General features: G+C 40.7%; 1 protein-coding gene and 1 long non-coding RNA gene across 2 annotated transcripts in view; one reads left to right on the plus strand and one right to left on the minus strand.

Annotated features, from left to right (window-relative positions):
- Positions 1 to 216: 216 nt before the first annotated feature.
- LOC103479272 (semaphorin-6B-like) overlaps positions 217 to 20,757 on the plus strand; it is a 38,870-nt gene continuing 18,329 nt past the window's right edge. The window contains exons 1-3 of the mRNA XM_008433624.2: positions 217 to 869; positions 17,644 to 17,767; positions 20,474 to 20,585. Coding sequence (XP_008431846.1) covers positions 17,647 to 17,767; positions 20,474 to 20,585 — 233 coding nt within the window. The 5' untranslated portion in view covers positions 217 to 869; positions 17,644 to 17,646. The remainder of the gene's footprint in view (positions 870 to 17,643; positions 17,768 to 20,473; positions 20,586 to 20,757) is intronic.
- On the minus strand, positions 880 to 8,054 carry LOC103479271 (uncharacterized). The gene is made up of 3 exons (XR_535930.2): positions 7,491 to 8,054; positions 6,275 to 6,407; positions 880 to 5,907 (listed from the first exon to the last, which is right to left on the minus strand). It is a non-coding gene; the product is annotated as an uncharacterized LOC103479271 (long non-coding RNA).

The raw sequence follows: 20,757 nt of genomic DNA on the forward strand, positions 1-20,757 counted from the left end.
AAGAAAAATGTTGCCTGTTAATGAATGCGTTATTGGTTTTCCCCTTGAAGCTTTTATTTAATCCCTTTACCTCACTTTTGTTAATATTATCAAACTCAATAACAGCTTACCACAAAATGTGTTTGAGAGAGCGAGAGATGAAGAGAGAGAGAGACAGAGAGAGAAAGAGAGAGAGAGAAAGAAAGAGAAGCAGAGAGAGAGAGAGAGAGAGAGAGAGAGACGGTGCTCCTCCATTCATCATTGATCCACTGCAGGACTCTGTTTCAGGGGGTGTGAATTATGGGCCCCTGTTGTCACCGTGCCTGCTCTGCGCTGGACGTTTCACCTCGCCACTGTAAATTTACAAAGGGGATTACATTCTGCTGACCAGTGATTTCAAAGCCGTACCCGGTGCTGGTCCCTCCCTGACAAGCGGACTTCATTGCGGGGTTTGGTGGTTTTATTTTTTTTATACATCATAGGGTCTGGAACAAGGCTGCCGGGAAAGAAAACGGATCTGGACTATAGATACAGTCAGTAAGTCGCTGTTTACGCATTGAAGAAAAGAAGAAAAAAAAGACTTACTCTCTAGAGTGAGAGAGAGAGAGAGAGATAGAGCGGGGAGAAAAAAAAAACAAAAACAAAACGATTTGTAGTTGCCTGGGCGTTTTGGACGCGCTCCGTATAAACGGTGATGCCTCGGCGACGCGCCGGAGTCGTAGAGGGAAGAGGCAGGTGAGGTGCGGCTGAGGAGCGTTATTCCAGAGAGCCTTGGATACCAGGAGAGCTGCTGCAGCCGTCACCCTTTTCTCTACTGAGGGGAAACAAGACCGACAGAGAGGGCGGGTTGGCACCTGCTCCAGCCTCCCCATACCTGGCCATCTGGTGCGGTGAGTGTGCCAAATGGTGGGATTGAGAGACGCTTAGACGAGGAGGACGGGGTGGTATGTAGGTGGGTAGGTGGGAAGTGGGGGGGAGGRGGGGTGATCAGGTGTAAGTGCGCAGTTTTTATTAGTGGCTAAGCGATGGTGCATTTGAATAATCTCCAAGTAAACAAATAGGTCCGTCTCCGGCACCGTCTGGACCCTGGTGGGCTCGAGTTGGTCTTTGTGTCTGCTGCAAGTTTGCTGTGATATTAACATATTTTGTGCACGCCTTTTGTTTGCACGTCGTTGGCTCTTTCACGTGTTGCACACTGACTGTAACTGTGTGGGCTTTTGTAATATTTTTGTCATGCAAAATAGGATTATAGAGATGAGCACCAAGCCTGATCACAAATCCTATTTGGATCATAATTCCCTTTTGGATCATGGGTCTTGATCTAAACGAGCCTTGTCACCTTCATGTGTTGTGTTTTATTGTCCCCGCTGGGTAAATTGATGACGTCTTATAAAGTGCATGGTCAAGGTTTTATGTTAACAACAGAAAAAGGTCAGATGTGATGATTTGGAAGCCATAAAGGCAATTGATTATGTCATTAGTCACACACAYAGCACAGCAGAGGGGTAGGGCAGGCGGCAGAAATCCACGGGATAAATCATAGTTGGAAAAAAAGGTTGAAATAAATATGAATAAATGAGTCATGATACATTTTAAGTTATTGAAAATCAACCCCCCCACCATCCCCCCTTAAGGTCTGCAGCTACATATTCAGAAAAATCGGGAGAGCAGTAGTTGTTTTTAAAGATGGAGTCAATGTGGCTCATCACCCAGGGAACCAGGATCTCGGGGGCGCCATGAGTTTGTATGAATTTATTTAGCACCAAGTCACAGCAAATGTAATCTCAAGGCACTTTACATGACAAACACATCCAATCTTTCTGTGGAAATAAATAATCAAAACAACTGCATGCATTCAAATTACATCCCACCATGCTGCGGAAACAGGTTCATACTGCCAGTTGTCAATATGTTGCCTTCATAAAAGAAGCCCATTTAAATGTATCAAGTCCTTTATGCTTCTGGCTTTGCAGTAATCACTCATACTCAGCAATCGCACGGCGACATCTCAAAGGACAGACTCCCTTGTAACTGGAAGAAGCCCCCAGCAGAACCTGGCTCAGTGCTAGGGGCCATCTGCCACTACCAACTGGGATTTTTGACAGGACAAAGAAGACATGCAGCAGCTTTGGTCTAGGAATACCTTCTACATTTAGCAGAAGTTAGCAGAAGAAGTCGCTCTAGCTTGTTCTTCTATGAGTGAAACGCAGCTAGACAGAAAAGCTCTGAGGCTGCAGCATTCGCGGGAGGTAAAAGCTGTACACTGCTGCTCCCTTAATCTGCTATTTGCACCTCTKAACGAGTTTTCCGTTCTGTATTTGCATGTACGGTCGATGGGGATTTAGTGTTGCGCACGCGGAAGCCGGCTTGGCCGAAGGTGGTATCTGACTCTCTGGACCTGCTGCTGATCATCTAATCGAGACTGGTCAAACCTGAACCGGACTGTTTTAGAGTGACCTGAGATTCTTTGAGACATTGTTTGAGAAAATATTTTTTTTAAAAAGCAACATAACATCACGGTGCCACCACTGTACTTCACAGTAGACATGATGTTTTCAAGCTTCCAAGCTTCTCTTGTTCTTCAAGTTCACCAGCGACCATTATGGGCAAACACTTGAATTTTAGTTTCAACACACCACGGGGCGTGTTTCTCAGGGTTTTTGCCCCTGAATGCATTTACAAACTGTGAGCTGGGCTTCTGTGCTGCATTTTCAGTAATGACATCTTTCTCTTTGAGTGGCTTTCAGCACATGTCAGAATGAAACTCGTTTCACATATCATTCTGTTCAAGAATGGTTTTCTCTTTTTTGTTTTTTTGCAGAMTAACCTTTGTTGCAGGAAGAAATGTGTTTTCACTTGGTTACATCTGGGTGCTGTGGGGTGTCTTGCCTAGCCCCCTCATTCATGTAAAGAGCTGCCTCTGCAGTCGAGAGTAGTTTGAATTATGCTCATTGTCCAAAATGTCTTAMAGCTACAATAACYAAATTGCCTSTAGTCACCCACACGCTCCCTACTTCTCTGGTCTGGGTGAAATGCTCACATTCAGCTCTTACTGAAGTGATTTAGCTGTTACTCTGTATGGATTTTTTTTTTCTTCCTACAACTTTGTCTTTTATACTAAAAGCCATTGAGTTCAACAGCGGGACCGTAACAGCTCCCAGCTGCTGCGTGTTCATGTTTGCGTTACTGTTGATATTCCAAAAAAAAAAAAAGAAAAGAGAAACGTCTGGCATCACGAAATAAAAAGGAGCGAGAGGGAGGGAGGATGCGGGGAGACAGAAACACAGACAGACAGATCGAGCGTACAAAGGATAAAGTGTGGCAGAGAGCGACCAGGGTGTGCAGGCCACACAGGGATCGGCAGCGAATGTAAAAAAAAAAAAAAAATACAGAAAAAGAAATGATGGCGCAGAAAACCCCCGAGCGAACCAGCACCGAGGGAGAGGGGCTGCAGGCAGCCGTCTGAGCGGCTGTGAATGGTTTCCCTGTTGCCCACACAGACAGCCACACAGACAGCCGTGCGAGCAGGTGCTAAGCCCACCACACAGCGGCCACAGGGAACAACAGGTGCAGCCCCTGTTTCCTTCGACCCCTCGTTTTGAAAGTGCAGCTAACACCCAAACATACAGCTAGAAACGCCCACGTACCAGGCTGAAGGAAAACAAAGAGAAAATTCAGCCTATGTGTCCAAGGCCTGGATCTAAAATCTGAATTAGGAAAATAATGTCACAAACTTGGAGCTATAGAGYTGCGGCACTTGCAGGGTGAAGCAATCTCAGGTTGAGACAAATACCCACARGGACATTATTGAATTGTATCGATCCTTCGGGTTCTCCATTCAATCTTCGAACAGGGCCATCTCAGGTCTTGGTTAGAAAAAAGAAAAAAAGAAATAAAATCTCATCGGACTGTGGGGTAATTCAGCCCGGAGAGTAAATAAGCAGTAGATTAGTATGTCGAAACCAAAGTCTTGGGAATGTTTCTATAAAAGTACAGGACAGCAGTCTGAGAGCTTCAGCGTCTGAAATGGAGTGAAACAAGCAAAAGGCGCTGGAAGGTTACCTAACGCCCTCACAGCTCTCTCTGTCAGGAGAAACAAATTGCCTTACTTTACCAGAGAAGTATACAGAAAGAAAAAAGTCTGACACGGGAATTGTGACACTGYGTGAATGCGGGCTCTGCTAAAGCAGTGCTTCTCTAATTGAGCCGCACTCTTTTTTTTATTCTTTTTTTTTTATTTCTGACCCCAAAGATATTTTACAATGATACACTTTTTATGCGTGTCAGAAAAACACCCATACTTTGTTGTTAAAGAACCCAGAGAAGAACTTCTGTTCCTCCAAAGCAAAAAGAATCACTTTAGATATCTGGAGCATCTGATCGGGACGCCTCAAAACCTCCAGATCCTGATCCAGATCCTGATGGTATGTTTCTTTTCTGAGCTGGGAACGTTTTGGGATCAATGAAAAATGAAATGAAGAGYGTTGTGAAGGAAAGAGACGTTTGAGTTTCCCTTCTGGGTCTGTTACCCTGACGACACACTACTGTTTGCACACATATGTTGTATAGGTTATGATATGTTCTATCATATTGTCTCAAACGAAACCAGTATCAGTGTCCCCCATAAGCACAAGCAGCTCTGCCCCTCCCCCCTCATCAATCGCTGCACACTGCAGGTCAGCTTTCAGTGAAAAGGTTACTGCTCTTTTCCCTTACTTACAAGAAAGACAAATCTGTCTGTTTCCAGTGGCAAAAAAMCCCACTTAAAGTCATTGCTCGGAGATTAAAGCACTGCACTGCTTATCATTTATTGCACTATTTTAAAACTATCACTGGCAAGTCTGTAAAGGAGCTGACTGCAAGTTGGCTACAGGAGCAAATAGTCCAATTAATTATCTAATCAATAGCAGCTTATTATGCTTTCGTTAAAGCAAAAACAACAAACATGTAAGATATCGTGCACAAATGCTGCAGTTTGCAAATTAAATATTAATGCGGTCACWTTCAGTGAATTTAAAACGCGATCCAACGAGTCGCGTTTGTCAGATTAAAAGCACTTTTTTGAGAAAAACACACCTTAAGCAGGTAGTGAACATACGTTTCGCTTATCCCACRTTTCGGCTTTATTTGTTTTTTGTTATGGTCTGATGTGATATTCTAATTTTAAATGTCTTGTTTTATTACCTGTAAATGGAAAAAGTACCATAATTAACAAAAATGAAGGCTTTCAAATTTCCACCTGTGTCTAATTAATCTATACATCATGCTTCATGTAAGTCAGTAAGTAATATTCTAATATATTGGATGGATTTGTGAATAAATGTTTGAATATTAATATAATGTCAACGCCAGATTATTTTTCTGCTTCATATAAAAAAACTTAAACTATGGCGCATATATTCGTATGAACATGGTGCTACAGTGGTATTTCACCTCAAGGTTGTCATACCATGAAAATATCATGAGACTCATTATTAATCCGTACTGTTACAGTACTTTAAGTTACTTTCAACATGCCTCCACACCCACACTAAATGTAGCCATCTTTCTCATTCGTAACACAAACAGATTTTCTTACTCGTTTAATCTTGAAGAGATTTGAGCAAATGTTTCTTTTGCTGAAAGCGGTTTCATTAAGTGTCTCGAATTTCACCGCACGCTGTTCATCTGGAGGTAAGGCTTAGCCGGATTCTTTGGGGCGCAGACCTCAGGGGCTGCAACACATCTGATGGATTTAWGAAGGTGGGCTTCTGCAAGGTCACTTGCTCCAACACGGTCTTTGACTCAGAGACCTCAGGGAGCCATTTTTCAACATTTAGGAGCCCCCGAGGGTCACGAATCCTGTAACCTGGACAGTATTTATCWACAGAATCCAATTCCAGTTGTAGATAATATGAGCCTCTTCATGCAAACCTCTTTTTTTTGCTGCTGTAAAAAAATAAAAAATAAAAAATTTATGAATTTCCCTCCAGATGTTTTTAACAGAACAAAGACAGATAAAAGATAGTGCACTCTGAGACCTTTACGCTGTTAGAAATTCAGGTTAAGATAAATGATTTTCAGGAGGCTAAAGTGAATGCAGCATGTGGATTATGTCAGCTTCCTAAACACTGTAATACCTACTTGCGGCTATTTCCAATGTAAAAGCCCCTCGAGCGTTTTACAGTGGCCATATATCTTTAGCTTTATGAGTCTCTGCTCACACTGATTCTTTCCTGAGGTGCAGCTCCATTTGAAGCATCCACTGTGTGGTCTCAGCACATTATACCCGCGCTATCATGTGTGTTCGTCTTACCATCTGCTCTGTCCACTGCATCATCTTCACAGCTCCTCTGAGACAGGCCTCATCTGGGAGTTCAGAGATATTTACAGGGCTCCTTTGTAGTCCAGAAACGGGAATCTGATCTAAATACGGCATTTCTTCAGGTCTGGATAAGGATGGAAAGCAAATAATAATAATAATAATAATAATAATAATAATAATAATAATAATAATAATAATATAATAATAAACAGTTGCTTAAATAAATTCACTCTGGATTCCCTCTCTCATTGTTCCAAAACATCCATGCATTCGGTTCTTAAAGTTACTGTGAACTTCAGTTGTTATATTTGGGCGAATCGATATTATACACGTGAAAACCGTTTGGAAGGAGTTTGGTAAAGTGTAGAATTGCGTCTTTAAAAATGTGCAGGAATCCCCCTTATTTACCGAGTGATCTCTGTCTGTGTCGATTCCCAGCCTACGCACATGTAAGTTGTTTCCGAATGCGTGACGTGAAGTTGCTTGTTGCGAACCAGGATCGTTGCGAGTTTCTCCCTACAAACGAGCGCGCGTCTATCCGAGTAACCGCTCCGCCCATCTAACTGGCTGCTAATTGGATTGTTAGTGATTTCACAGCTGTTTCAATTCAGTTAAGAGAGAGAGACACTTTGATCTCCTGCATTTTGTGCTTTCTTAGTTGTAGCAAAAATAATTGCAGTGGGGCAGAGTGCCCATCTAGTCCCAAGTCTTTGCACTCACACCTATAGCGCTCACACACACAAACAAGATAAGCAATTTACCAGGTAACCTTTTCTCAAATGCCACTGCCAAGGCGCTTGGCTTTTTTTTCTCCCTTTTTTGCCCACAATAAATGAGAGTTTATACGTCTCTTTGGAGCTCGGTCTATCTTGTCTAATTTTGCTACTTTTGTTGTTCAACCAATTCACCTGGCACCTGTTCCAAGCACGGGCTTTAGTTATGGCAGCTTAGCCAGAGGGATTTGGAAGACTTTTCTGTCAGGAGATAAAGGCATCCGAGTCCTTTGTGTCCCAGCTCCTCGGGATGATTTTACTGTCTGATGAAGGGTTTTTTTTTTTCCTGTCTCTCAGCTTTCTCTTCTCTCCTGCAACCACCCTTCTCACACAACAAACACAACTTTTCTTCTTTAATTATGGCTTTTCACCTGCGGCTCCGTCACAACTGTGAGGGAAGAAGCAAAGCATAGCCACAACACAATTATACCTACAAGGAAAAGAGAAGCCTCTCAGAGGGAAGGCGTTGTATCTGTCGCTGCATATTTTGGTGTTCGTGCTGCAGTAGCRTGTGTCGGAGCGGGCGTGCRCCTTGTGGATGTGCGCACATCAGCCTATAAGCGAGTTCTTTGCCATTTCGTTTGCTGTTGTGTTTAGACCACCTATTGTGAGCTATGATCCTCTTAGCAGGCTCCTGCCAAAAGAGCTATATTTACCCTTAGAGATCAGAGCACACAAAGAACAGCGTGACAAGAATATGGGCTTCAGGCTCTTTCTTTACTAGCACCAGAGAATCCACGTAGATGGCTACGGATGCCATGCAGAATTTAAAACCCAGAGGTAGAAAAATGAAAGGTATGCAGAATTTTGGTTCCAGTCAGTGAACTAAAAAAAAGCAAACTGCAAAATAACCCCCCCAGCCCCCTGCACACACCCTCACCCCACTGATAATTTTGCCCGAAATCAGAATTTATTTTCCAAAAAGGTGAATCTGATTTTATATAATCAGACAATCCTCTTTGTTCTGAATTTGAGCCGATCTGCCGTCCACAGAGCAAAGTGCATCATTAATACTGACTGACCAAAAAAAAAAAGAGTATCGACACCATAAAAGCCGGTCAGATTCATAGGTGTCACTGTTGTGTAATTAGACTGCATCCTCACCGCTGCTGTACATGCTGCTGCTGGAGWGTGTGTGTGTGTTTGACTCTGTGCTGATTGTGTGTGCCTGAATGTGTGCGCCGCATACTCATGTGCTCGCTTCCAGCTCGGAGCTGTGCAGTGAATGTATATGTGCTTACTGCAGTCAAACTCTGGTTAGCAACGTTTGCCCTTGCTGCAGCTTTGCACAGCACTGTATAAGTCTCTGTGTGTGGATATCTGTGCGTGCGCGTGTGTGAGCACATGCGGTGTCTGAGTGTCTGTGAATTGTTGTTTTACTGCAGTTGCGAAAATGAATACATTACCTATTTTGTTGCCCAAATTCCTTTTGCTGGGGCTGTTACATTTCTGAGCTGTCTGTTCATTCAGCGTTTATTGTTTGCGTGTCACTTGCAGCTCTTTGGCTTTAGGCAGAAGGGTCTGACTGGGGAAGAAGTCTGAAGAGAGCTGGAGCTCTCTTTGGCAAGACTCCAGCTATGTCCATCTTATTTTAATTACCTATGGTACCTACCCGGGGGAATTGCTCTCCTCCTTCCTCCCAGTGTCTTCTCTCTGCTCTCCCTGCCTTCATCTCTCCTCTTCCTTTCCCCTCCTCTTTCATCCTCCACTCATCCTTCTTCAGTCTCGCCGAATTTGTTTTCTTATTATTATTTTTCTTCTCCAACAGCACACTGCAGTGTCAAACGTGTATGCAAAAGTAATCTCTGCATTAGCATATAAATGACCCTGTAGATTGAATAGTATTTTGGGATATTTAACTGCAGAAGACAGATCCCCTTAACTCTGATTAGAGTAGTTCTTAGGAGACAGGTAGCCCTCTTGAGGGAATATGAACTTCACTGTGATAAGATAAAGACTTGATGCCGTTGTTCCTCCGCTTTTTGCTMTATGCGTGCACACAAGCASCTTGCATACCTCCAGAAGTTACCATGTTTTTCAATTGTGTTTTATGATTGACTTSCGTTTGTTTGCGTTACTGTTWTTGAGACATAATGCACAAATGATAGTCATTTAAGCAGTAGTTTTGGTTATTTTTCATTGCTAGYCCTAACCCYAGCCTATCAGAGATGCTGGCTTATTGCTTGTTTCTTGTGGCTTTGCAACAAGAAAAATGACACAAATGTTTATTCTGCAAACTAAGCCCTTGAAAAYGGCTAAATAAGAAATTCGTCATTCGCTTAAGAATTTCTGYCACAATTAAAAGAACAAGAAAGAAACCTCTTCAACCTCAGAATCATATCTATAGCAGTCAATGTGTTGTATTATTTATAGCAGAAATGTRAACAATTGTTGCATTTTCTTTGAAATTACATTGTATTAAATATATTTGTTTAAAAGTTTGTTGAAATAATGTTTAACCGTGGTATTTTTATTTTGTGGCATCATGCTTACTGCATAATCTTAWATGGCTAATACATTGATGCAGTGTTCAAATGTTGCCACATTTTATTGTCAAACAAAAGTTCGCCTGATGTTGAGCATGGCAGCAGACACMGACTCTTTTTCCAGGTTCATGAATGCTTACTTCAGGTAGCACTCCAACTTCCTGATATAATCTGTACTGTGCTGTTTTTTCCAAGTCTTATCGGTTTGAGGCTAGAACCCGTTGTGCTTACACAACTCATCTTTTTGTCTGTTTGTGATATCAGAATTGATTCTGAGTATCTACTAAAAAAACACCAACAATGGTACTTGCACCACAGTTGCTAAAGCAAAAACTTAGCATATGTTAATATGATTGCTCCTGACCAATCTCCCTTTTTCGGCTTTCTCTTTTTGTGCGATGATTCATAGGTTTTATTTTGTATTACGTGAGTAACAGAAGCAGCAACACGGAGGTTATGTTGTAACACATCCCCATAGACGACTCGGTCTTTTACTGGACATAGCCTGTATTTTTAGCACGGAATCCAGGCAATTTGTGAGTGATGCCTGCTATTTTTGTTTCAATAAAGTGTTGCTATCTGCATATTTTATGAGCTAGACTGTGTTTTTACCTCAAGGCAGAGTCTTCCAGCTCRACAAAGGTAGTGTTGATTTGGACAGATGCAGTCGTTCAGCCCTTCAACAAGCCGTCTTGRTAGTTTGGTTGTGTCTCTGGTAGATTCCGARACATTTGAACCACAGAAATATACAGACTCTGCATGCCGCTTTCATTTGTAGTAGTTTTAAGTCTATTAATGACTTTGCTCAAAACGGGTGGAGTTGTGAAGAGTCAAGGTGACCCACTTCTCCCAGTTTAGCCCGTGTCTGTGTTTCYACCCTCAGGCCAACCTGTTTTATTCCGGGCTTTAACCTGCATTCTGTCCCCGAGGACCAAACGAGAACAAAGTATAAGGGATGATGTATGTGGTGGAAAATGAGATTCACATTATGGATTTGCCGCTGACAATTACGCCACCGATAATAATAGCAGTTGAAGGCATGGTGTACCTAATCAAGTGAGTGGTGAGTGTGTGTCAAACCAGTTYCCAGTTTACAATTTAAACATAGTTTCTACTTTGTTAAACTATCTTTGTCAAAGCTTTTTGGAGCAGTGTCTTCATAATTACTTGATATTATTRTGATATGCAGAAACGGATGGTATTGTTGGATCCATCCCACATTCTGTTTGTGGAATGTGAGCTCTTGCCCTCTGGCAGAAGGTACAGAATCCCAAAAACTAATTTGAACAATGTTACATACTCCTTTGAATCTCACCTCCATCATAATTTTGAACCAAATTTAGGTTGAGGCATGGAAGGTGTGCGATATCTTTGGGTTTTGTTGATTCTAAACTGAATTGCATGTATATTTAGTATATTTATTGCCTTTAGAGCAGCAGCTATTATGCAACATAATGCAGCATCKTGGAGTCTGTGACAATTTTTTCCCTGTAGGGACAATAAAGTATTTTATTCTAAATTGTGGTTTGTACATTTTAAATTTTTTTTACATGCTATGCAAACAATGACAAAAAATCTGCGTGACACAGATTATGTCGTAAGAAAATATACTTCGCTTGTGAAACTGGATTTCTGCTTTTAAGTGAGATTTTGTCATTGACCCATATTGAGCCCATCCGAGCTACCTTATATATCTTGCCAGCGCTGGCATAATTATGGAGGCGAAATGCCTGCAACTGCCCCATCCCCCTCCTTTGCAGCATGAGACCCCCACCTTCTTGCATGTACCTCTTATCTCGAAGCATGTATCCATTTGCACTCGAATAAATTAAATGCGTTTGGGCGAAGGCTTTGGTGGACACACGGTTGTTTTCTTTCTGTGTTTGCAAGCTCACATGTGTGCTTGCGATGTAGAGGGCGGACCCACCCTGCTCACGTTTGCATCTGCTGCAACAGAACATCTCAGCCTTGCTTTGCTATTGGTTTCTACGGTAACAAAGGCACAGAGTGAAGCGGCTGCCGCAGCCAAACAGACTGAGAGAAAGCGTCGGTCTGTGGACCTAATAGCAATCAGGATTAGGAAATGCAAGTCAAACGCAGAGATGCCAACGTAGAGAAGAGTCGTGTTTGGGTTTCGCGTGTTTGTCATGCTAAGAAGCAGATTAATAGGCCTGCTCGCAAATTAATTAATAGCTGCGCAGTAGCTCGGTGCTGCACAGGTTAAGGCCCTGGACAGCTACGCTTTCTTTTGATTGGCTGAGTCTGGTGATCAGTGTTGTACTGCTGCTCAGGCCTCCAGTATCCATGCCTCAGTGTTTTCCTTGCGATCAGTAAATGCTTCTCCGTGTGGTTATGGATGCTGCTCTTTATTCTGCTTCTGTTTGGCACTGCGAGAGCGTATTGATCCTGCTCAGCAGCTTTAATAGTTCAGATGCTCCGTGCAGAGATGGGCATGTTCAATATACACTTAAGCTCAGTGATGCATTTCAAAATGGGCTCGTCAGTAAATATTAAATGGATATTTATTAGATAGGTATCTTTTCTGCAAATTGCTGACAACCCCTCCCSGTCCTCGTTCCCGTTTCCGTTCCTGGCAGATGAGTGGGATCGCTGCAGAGGAAAATCATCAGAACGACACGATACGACTGTGCTGCCAGATGAGCAAAAGTAGCTAAAAATTGATAGTWGGTGAAAGCAGGTGTGTTTCCCTGTTTGGGTGACCTGCTGATTGGCTAATTACGTGGGTGTTAGCAGGTGATTTGCTAATTGGTTGCCTGATGAGGACAGATTACACCGTGAGGCTGTCGAGATCATTACATGCACCCGGTAACAACAGCGTTGATGTCACAGTATTAAATGTTATCACACCAACATGATCTGACACAGCAGCCCGTCCTCTCTCCTCTGGCTCGTCGCGTCCTTCCCMGATAGATCCTGATACTCGTCCTGTCGCTGCCTGTTTTTATAGCTTGATGAGCTGCGAGTCTGTTGCAGTTATCTCTGTTCCTCTGTTTTTTTTATATTATTATTATTATTTTCTCTTATTGAAACTATTTGTGTCTTTTATCTTCGTCTCTGCTGCTTGTTGGCTCCGCGCGGAAAACTCAAGAGCACTTTGATTACCTGAAGCCAAAAGCTCTGGCCAGACGTTTTAAAAATTTTATCTTGGTCTTGGCCAGGAGCAGAGTCTCAATAAGTTGGCCTTGGCCCAGATCTCTTGGTTTATCTTATAGATCAATAACTTGAATCAATTGATGCTCTAATGAGGAGACTATTGACTGAAGGATTTTTGTATTTTGCATTTGCAGTTTCCATTTCATTTTAGATCAGAAGAAGCTCTTCAGATTTTTTTTTAACACAACACTACTTCTTGCTATTAATGTATGTTTCTTACAATCAAGTTTAAAACTTTTGCCAAAATAAATAAATAAATAAAGACATGTCTAACTGTCTTAAAAGGAATTTGACAAAGGAAAGTTCGTATTTAGATTATTAGGGTATTAAAATAAAAATCAAATAGCAATATTATTTTAACTGCATTGATACATATTTTTTAATGAAATATAGGTATATTGCATCACATTACTTTAAAAGTGTTGTAATGSTACCATAAAATGATATTTTTTACTCAATGTTTTTTCAATACTATGAACATCATGCTGGCTACTTATTTACTGCCAAATCTCAGGTTTATCCATTCAGGGGACTAATTTACTGCTGTGAATCATTTGTAGTYTAATGCTTTTTTGCTGTTACACCTTCTACCTTTAATCCTCTTTAGTCCATAAAAAATAAATAAATAGTGATATTTGGTTCTCCCAATGAACTTATTAAATATTTTAACTTTCATGTCATACAATAAATATTTAATTTCAGAAATACAGAGTTTTATTACAGAAACATGCTCAGGGCTTGTTTGCAGCAATGTGCGTGCAGCTCTTAGCTCACCTGCAATAATGAGATATGAAGATTCTGGGTACGTTCAGCTGAAATGAGCTTCCTCTGTACTCCGACTGGGCTCAGCCTAAGAAATGGGGAAGCTCAGAGTAGATCCACTGCCTCCTGACTTTGAAAGGAGTCAGCTGAGTTTTTTCATCGTTTTGATTAGATTGCCTTCTTGGTCGCTTCCCTTTGGAGGTTTACCGGATGCGTCCGGCTTGGACACCCTGAGGCAGTCCCTGAACTCTGACAATGACTGTATATATCCCAGTATATCACAGCTCTTGGAAAGCATTTAATTATGATTTAGGAAAGCATTTTTTTTWACTTGTAAAACATATTTTGACTGCATTTCTTCTGTGTGGTCTGGTGCAAGACTGTGTTAGCATGTACAGATTTCTTTGATCAGGTAATTCCAAGTGAGCATGCATCCCATAATTTTACTACTTTATCCTGCTGTTAATACTTTGCAAAATTATTCACTCCCCTTGAACTTTGTCATATTTTGTCACACCAACCACAAACTTTAATGTATTTTCTGGATGGCATCTCATTACTTATGAGGATAAAGAAATTTTTCCTTAGTGACATGTTGTGGTGTCTGGTCTTTCCAATATGTCAGGAGCTGCACAACTTGAATACAGAACAATGTTTCTCTGCACATTACAACATGGCAACTGATAATATAATATAGACGGAGATGCAAACACTGCGGTGTAAACAGTGAGTTACAAATCTACGGATTATCGCACAGACATCCAAACAATATTCAGACAATATTAGCAGCTGATCGTTCACTGCCTTTCAACAGGGATTATTACTGTATAAATATAGTTCTGCTAGCTATCGTCCTCATGTAAAAGTTCATTTAGAGCTTATGAGGAAGTCTTTCTTTGGTCTGATAGGGAAGAAAAACCTTTGTTTTTCTTCTTAAAAATAGCTTTCTCTTTAGCTCAGGTGTGTTGGAAATCCATCCATCCATTATCCAGCACATTGCAGGGTCGCGACGGGTGCTGGTGCCTATCAACAGCGGTCAAAGGTCGTGAGGCGGGGTGCACCCTGGACAGGTCGCCATTCCATTGCAGCTGTTGGAAATCCTTGAGAGATTATTTGTGCTGTGGAATTGTTTTTACGTGGGCAGCATTATGTATTTTAGAAACACATAGTATCATTTTACAGCACAGTCAAGTAACTATGTCACCTTCAGTTGTAACAAAAATGCTTTCTATGTTAAATATGACATTAAAAAAAATTTGACTTCATAATTTAACGTCTTGAAATTGGACTTGTGTCTCTTTAAAAACTTTTTCCAAAGTCCATCTTCAGGAAGTCACAACAACACCGCTGCTTTATTAACCCTTTGACAACAGTTTTTACCAGCGCTTCACTGAGAAGTAGCTCACATAAAGAGCTCAGCAGATTTGCAGTTTCACCAGGTGYTTACTAATTGCTGCAGGCTAGTCTGAAGGAGCTAAGTGGCTGGAATCATGAAAGAAGTGCGATCTGTAATGCGGAAGCTCGGAAGATTGGAAACTTCATGTCCGAGGAGGAGCTTCATCCTCAAAGGCAGCGATTGCATGTTGCATAGCTGAATGGTTGCAATGGRAGATTAAAGGAGTTCTCAGACATGCATGAAAGAATAAAGACAGCAGATGTTTTTAATAAGGGAATAACTTCATAACATAATATAATGCTAAAAAAAAAGTTGATTTTACATAATACTGCCCCGTTAGTAGTTCCAGTCTCGTTGCCATTTATATGGAGCGTTTGGTAACTTGCTGTGTTCTCCCAAAGTTCACGWTTGATCTCTTTTGTTTTGGCTGTTGTGAGACAAAACCTTTGAGTCATTCTCTATGCAAATGCACTGGTGGATATCTAACATGCTTTAGTTTTACATCTATTTTATAGGAGCTATTAGGTGTGTCAATAATTGTAACAATAATAACTACTTCACAACATCATATTTAAATAAAAGGTATAAACTCATAGCACTTATGTAACATTTAGGTGATTATTTTTTATTTATTTACAGACTGCAGCGCAGAGTGGAAATAATTAATACGGTTAAGCTAGACAAAATGAAGAGTTATTCTTCGTTTAACTCTTGTTACCTTTCTTTACTCAACTCAGACTTACAGAATTTGATTTGAAATGGCCATAATGAAATGAGGCTGACCTGGAAACCTTGTCAGTCCTAGTCCAGGGAATCCCAGTGGAGACTAACATGAAACAAATCCCCCACCTCCCCTTCAGGGCTCCTCTGATGCTTCTGAGGAGGAGCAGGAGGAGGAGGAAACAGATGAGGAAGCTTATGTCAAACCTGCAATCTCCAGGCTACAATTTCCTTTGAAGTGCCCCCTGAGTATAGTCTCCGGCCCTCATCACCTTGCTGATGTCTACAAACAGCTTGTCAGTCAACGTTACGGGAAATCTGTGTTGCTGGCAGCACAGGTGACTGCGCTCATGTGTGCGAGTGTATGGCTGCTGCATCTGCAGGCATCTGTGTGCTTCAAATAGCAGTAATCACCTTAGCAACAAACACATCTACCTGGTGCTCTGTCGCTGAAAACAGTCGTGAGTTTGAATGTGTGTGTGTGTGTGTGTGAGATAGAAAAAGAAATGCAGGGAGGAGGTTGGGTGATGCAGGTAGAGAGATGGAGGATGACAGGAAATAAGCGGGGGTTGGGAAAATCATGGAACATGGCTCACAGTTTGATTTGATTGCAGTAGCACYGATATTGCCCACATCTTTRAAAACATTTCCTTTCATTTATGTTTCTTCGAACTTTACATTTTCCAGGATATTTTCTTTAGATGAAAATATCCTAGTGCTCCACCTTCTGCACTCCACTCATTTTTGTCTTATTTTTGCCTCTCAGCATCTCCTCTTTGCTTTTTTCCACATGAAAGAAGCTATAAAAGCGATGCTTTGGGGTTCTGAAAATGCAGGAAAGCTTCCATGTTCAAACGCCTTTGAAGTTTATGTCTGGCAATAATAATCTGCAGTGCTAGTTTGTGTGATATAGCAGATTCTGGGGAAACTTTGTAGAGTTTGTTTTTGTTTAAAATCCATGTACAGTTTTTGTGGTCATTTTGACTGCCAAAAATGTCACTGCATCTTTTGGTGCATTGATGAAATTCTCGATAAACTATATTTACAAATACTGCATTAATTCCCCTCAAATCTTAATCAGAAATGTGTGGTCTCTAGGTGCATCTTGGTGTTTTTTTTTGTTTTTGATCTTAATTTTTTTAGAACTTGGACTRATGATCTTTGAACATTTTCACATTTTGTCCCACTACAACCATACATTTTATTGCATATTTTTGTGTTTTTTGTCATGCCCCATCATAAAGCACTGTATAATCATGAAATGGATAAAAATAGATTCACGGTTCTTCTTTTTTTTTTTATTACCCAAAGGAAAGTTCACCTGTGTGTATTTTATTTTCAGTTTAAATACAGCTTCCCTGCGAAAGCCTCCAAGATTGGTTAGAGGAAATCATCATAAAGACCAAAGAACACAGCARTTCTAAAGCAATGTTCAGTGATTTTAATCTTTTGCAGAGATGTGCTATTTGTCAACATTTTAGTCAATTTGAATGACATCAAAGAAGTCAATTGAAATATCAGATACATACATTTGGCAAAATTTTAATTCCAGTGAGTTTTCATTGCTTTCCTGAGCCTTACTTTTCAATCTGCAAATACATTAATAAAAACATTAACATTTTTAACCCCCAGCTCACTATAACTTTGTTGTATTMATTTAAAAGTTGTTCTTTTACATAGATTTTGTGTACATCTCTTTCCTCCTTTTTCTTGCCTGTGTGTTTTTTTTTTGTTTGTTTTGTTTTGTTTTTTTGGAAACGCTAACCCTGCTGAGTGAACTCAGACCATTATTCGGTTGTCTTAATGTCTCCGTAAGTCAAATTGTTTAATGGGAAGTAGCTGCAACATGCGTGCACAAATGTGCAGACAAGCAGAGACTTTTTGGACAACCCTTCTGTTCTGAAAAATCTAACGTGTCACTACAATGACATGCACACATGCACACACACTCTTACGCATGCACACATGACATACTTTGCACAGTAGCACAAAATGAAAAATGTCTCTCTCTCTCTCTCTCTCTCTCTCTCTCTCTCTCTTCATTAACAGTGCATGTGTGCTGCTGCCATGGCAACAGTGGCTCCTCCCCTAGCGCTTCTTCTCCTGCTGCTTCAGCTGGCTGATGGCTCATTCCCAGAGGAGCCAGGTCCACTCAGCTACGTCCCTGTAGAGGGTATGTGTCCTTCCCCTCTGCATGCGGTGGGRAGGGGGGAGAGTGTCTGAGTGCATGAGAGTATGTGCGGCATTGAYGAATGGCTCTGTGGAGGATGTGGAAATCGGAGGTCAAGGATCAGTCTTGGTGAGGAGCCGGTGTAGAACTGCTCAGGCATACAGATAAATGACGAAAATCCACTCCCTCTGTATATGGTAGCATGTTAGATTCATATTCATGTAAAAGGGTTGATTTTCCTAATTGAAGACCCATAACTAAGAGAGAGTGTGAAAACATTAGTGATTCAAGGAACTAATAAAATTAGGATCACTTTTTTATTTTTTTCTTTATTAATAAGTGGTCATATATTGATGTTCATCTTTAGAAGAGAAAAATAAATAACAAAAAAATGACAATTTTTACTCATTTGACAGACTGTGTAAAAAACAGTGCGTTTTCTAGCTGATGAAAAGTTAGGACACTCCACACTCTAATATCTGCTTTGGGTAAAATAGCTTTCTTGTATTCGGTGTTTATGAGTCTAAAGAAAGCTTGGCCCCACTCTTCATATTTATCAGTGATATATTTGAGGGTTTTTTTGCATATACACACCACTTCAAGGCACCCAACATCTCCTCGGTGAGGGTAAGGTTCAGTTGTGGATTCACTGGTATGTTTTGAGTTACTGTCATGTTAGATTTTCCTCAAGGATTTTCTTACAGATGGGTAGCATTGTGGATGTTATCAGGGTGAACTTGAAGTCTGTATTTTGTCTATGCCAAGCACATCATCTATTCTTGTGTCCTACTAATTCAGGTTAACACTCATGTGTCTAAAGAATATTAAACCAGCAATCCTGGTACAGAGCTTTATTTTTGGACTCATATATATTTAATATCAACATTGACAACAAAATGTAACATAATTTAACAACAAAAACTAAAGAAAACTAATACTAATATTTGNTGTCCTTCCCCTCTGCATGCGGTGGGGAGGGGGGAGAGTGTCTGAGTGCATGAGAGTATGTGCGGCATTGACGAATGGCTCTGTGGAGGATGTGGAAATCGGAGGTCAAGGATCAGTCTTGGTGAGGAGCCGGTGTAGAACTGCTCAGGCATACAGATAAATGACGAAAATCCACTCCCTCTGTATATGGTAGCATGTTAGATTCATATTCATGTAAAAGGGTTGATTTTCCTAATTGAAGACCCATAACTAAGAGAGAGTGTGAAAACATTAGTGATTCAAGGAACTAATAAAATTAGGATCACTCTTTATTTTTTTTCTTTATTAATAAGTGGTCATATATTGATGTTCATCTTTAGAAGAGAAAAATAAATAACAAAAAAATGACAATTTTTACTCATTTGACAGACTGTGTAAAAAACAGTGCGTTTTCTAGCTGATGAAAAGTTAGGACACTCCACACTCTAATATCTGCTTTGGGTAAAATAGCTTTCTTGTATTCGCTGTTTATGAGTCTAAAGAAAACTTGGCCCCACTCTTCATATTTATCAGTGATATATCTGAGGGTTTTTTTTGCATATACACACCACTTCAAGGCACCCAACATCTCCTCGGTGAGGGTAAGGTTCATTTGTGGATTCACTGGTATGTTTTGAGTTACTGTCATGTTAGATTTTCCTCAAGGATTTTTTTACAGATGGGTAGCATTGTGGATGTTATCAGGGTGAACTTGAAGTCTGTATTTTGTCTATGCCAAGCACATCATCTATTCTTGTGTCCTACTAATTCAGGTTAACACTCATGTGTCTAAAGAATATTAAACCAGCAATCCTGGTACAGAGCTTTATTTTTGGACTCATATATATTTAATATCAACATTGACAACAAAATGTAACATAATTTAACAACAAAAACTAAAGAAAACTAATACTAATACTTGTTTGACTCACTAAAATCAATCACAGACTACCCTGTGCTACAGAAAGCACAGGGTTTTCTGTAGCACAGAAAACCCTGTGCTTTCTGTAGCACAGGGTATCAATGCTCTAATCATTGATACGTCTGTGATTGATTTTAGTGAGTCAAACAAGTATYAGTATTAGTTTTCTTTAGTTTTTGTTGTTAAATTATGTTACATTTTGTTGTCAATGTTGATATTAAATATGTATGAGTCCAAATGTGTTTTTAAAAGCTTTTAGGCTGTAGGAGGGTRTACTAATTTGTCACATGACCATATAGTTGGAAAAAGGTATGTGGCAATGAATCTCTTGCRAAGGCCAGAGAGACATTTAATCTGTCTYCTGGAGTCAGCGACTTCTTGACGAGATCTTCAATTGAACGCTGTCTTACTGCCTGAGATGCGCAGCRTTTCTGTAATTTAGTTTATTTAAGATGCAGACAGGAGACGAAGACATTTTTTATTTGCAGTAGAAAAGTAAAGAACCTGCGTAATAGGGTGGCAGGAAACAACCACATCAAGAAAGACAAACAGGATAAGAGTGTTTAGTATGCTTTCACCTTCCTCTCTGCCTATTATCTGTGTTTGCCTTAACAAAGCCATCAAGAATGATTGAAGACACTATTAAAGTGAAGGTTAAAGAAGGTGTTTTACAGCCTGCCCGTGTACTTCTGGTAACTATAGAAGCGAAGAAAGCGCTCATTCTGCCCACAGTCCTCAGGAAGTCCTTGAGCCAGGCGCATGCATTTTCATTTGCTATGCATGTCACTCTCTCATTTTATATGTCTATGTAATGACGGCAGTGGTGAGGAGATATCCCGTGTTCCTGGGCAGAGCCCATCGCTCCGCTCTGAGACAGGAGCTGCACATCCAAACGGTCCTCCAAGTCAACCGCACGCTTTACATCGGAGCCAGGTAACCAACAGCAACCACCTCCGACTATGACGTGTTCGCATTAATATGTATTTGCTTTCATCCCATCTGCTGTCACTCTTCAGGGGGACATTATCACTTTTTTTTTCCCAGTGATAATTTATTCACTGTTATTTTTAAATGTCAAGTGAAAGCTGTGAATGTATTCATAATC

Source organism: Poecilia reticulata, linkage group LG17, assembly GCF_000633615.1.
Source record: "Poecilia reticulata strain Guanapo linkage group LG17, Guppy_female_1.0+MT, whole genome shotgun sequence".
Classification (NCBI taxonomy): domain Eukaryota; kingdom Metazoa; phylum Chordata; class Actinopteri; order Cyprinodontiformes; family Poeciliidae; genus Poecilia; species Poecilia reticulata.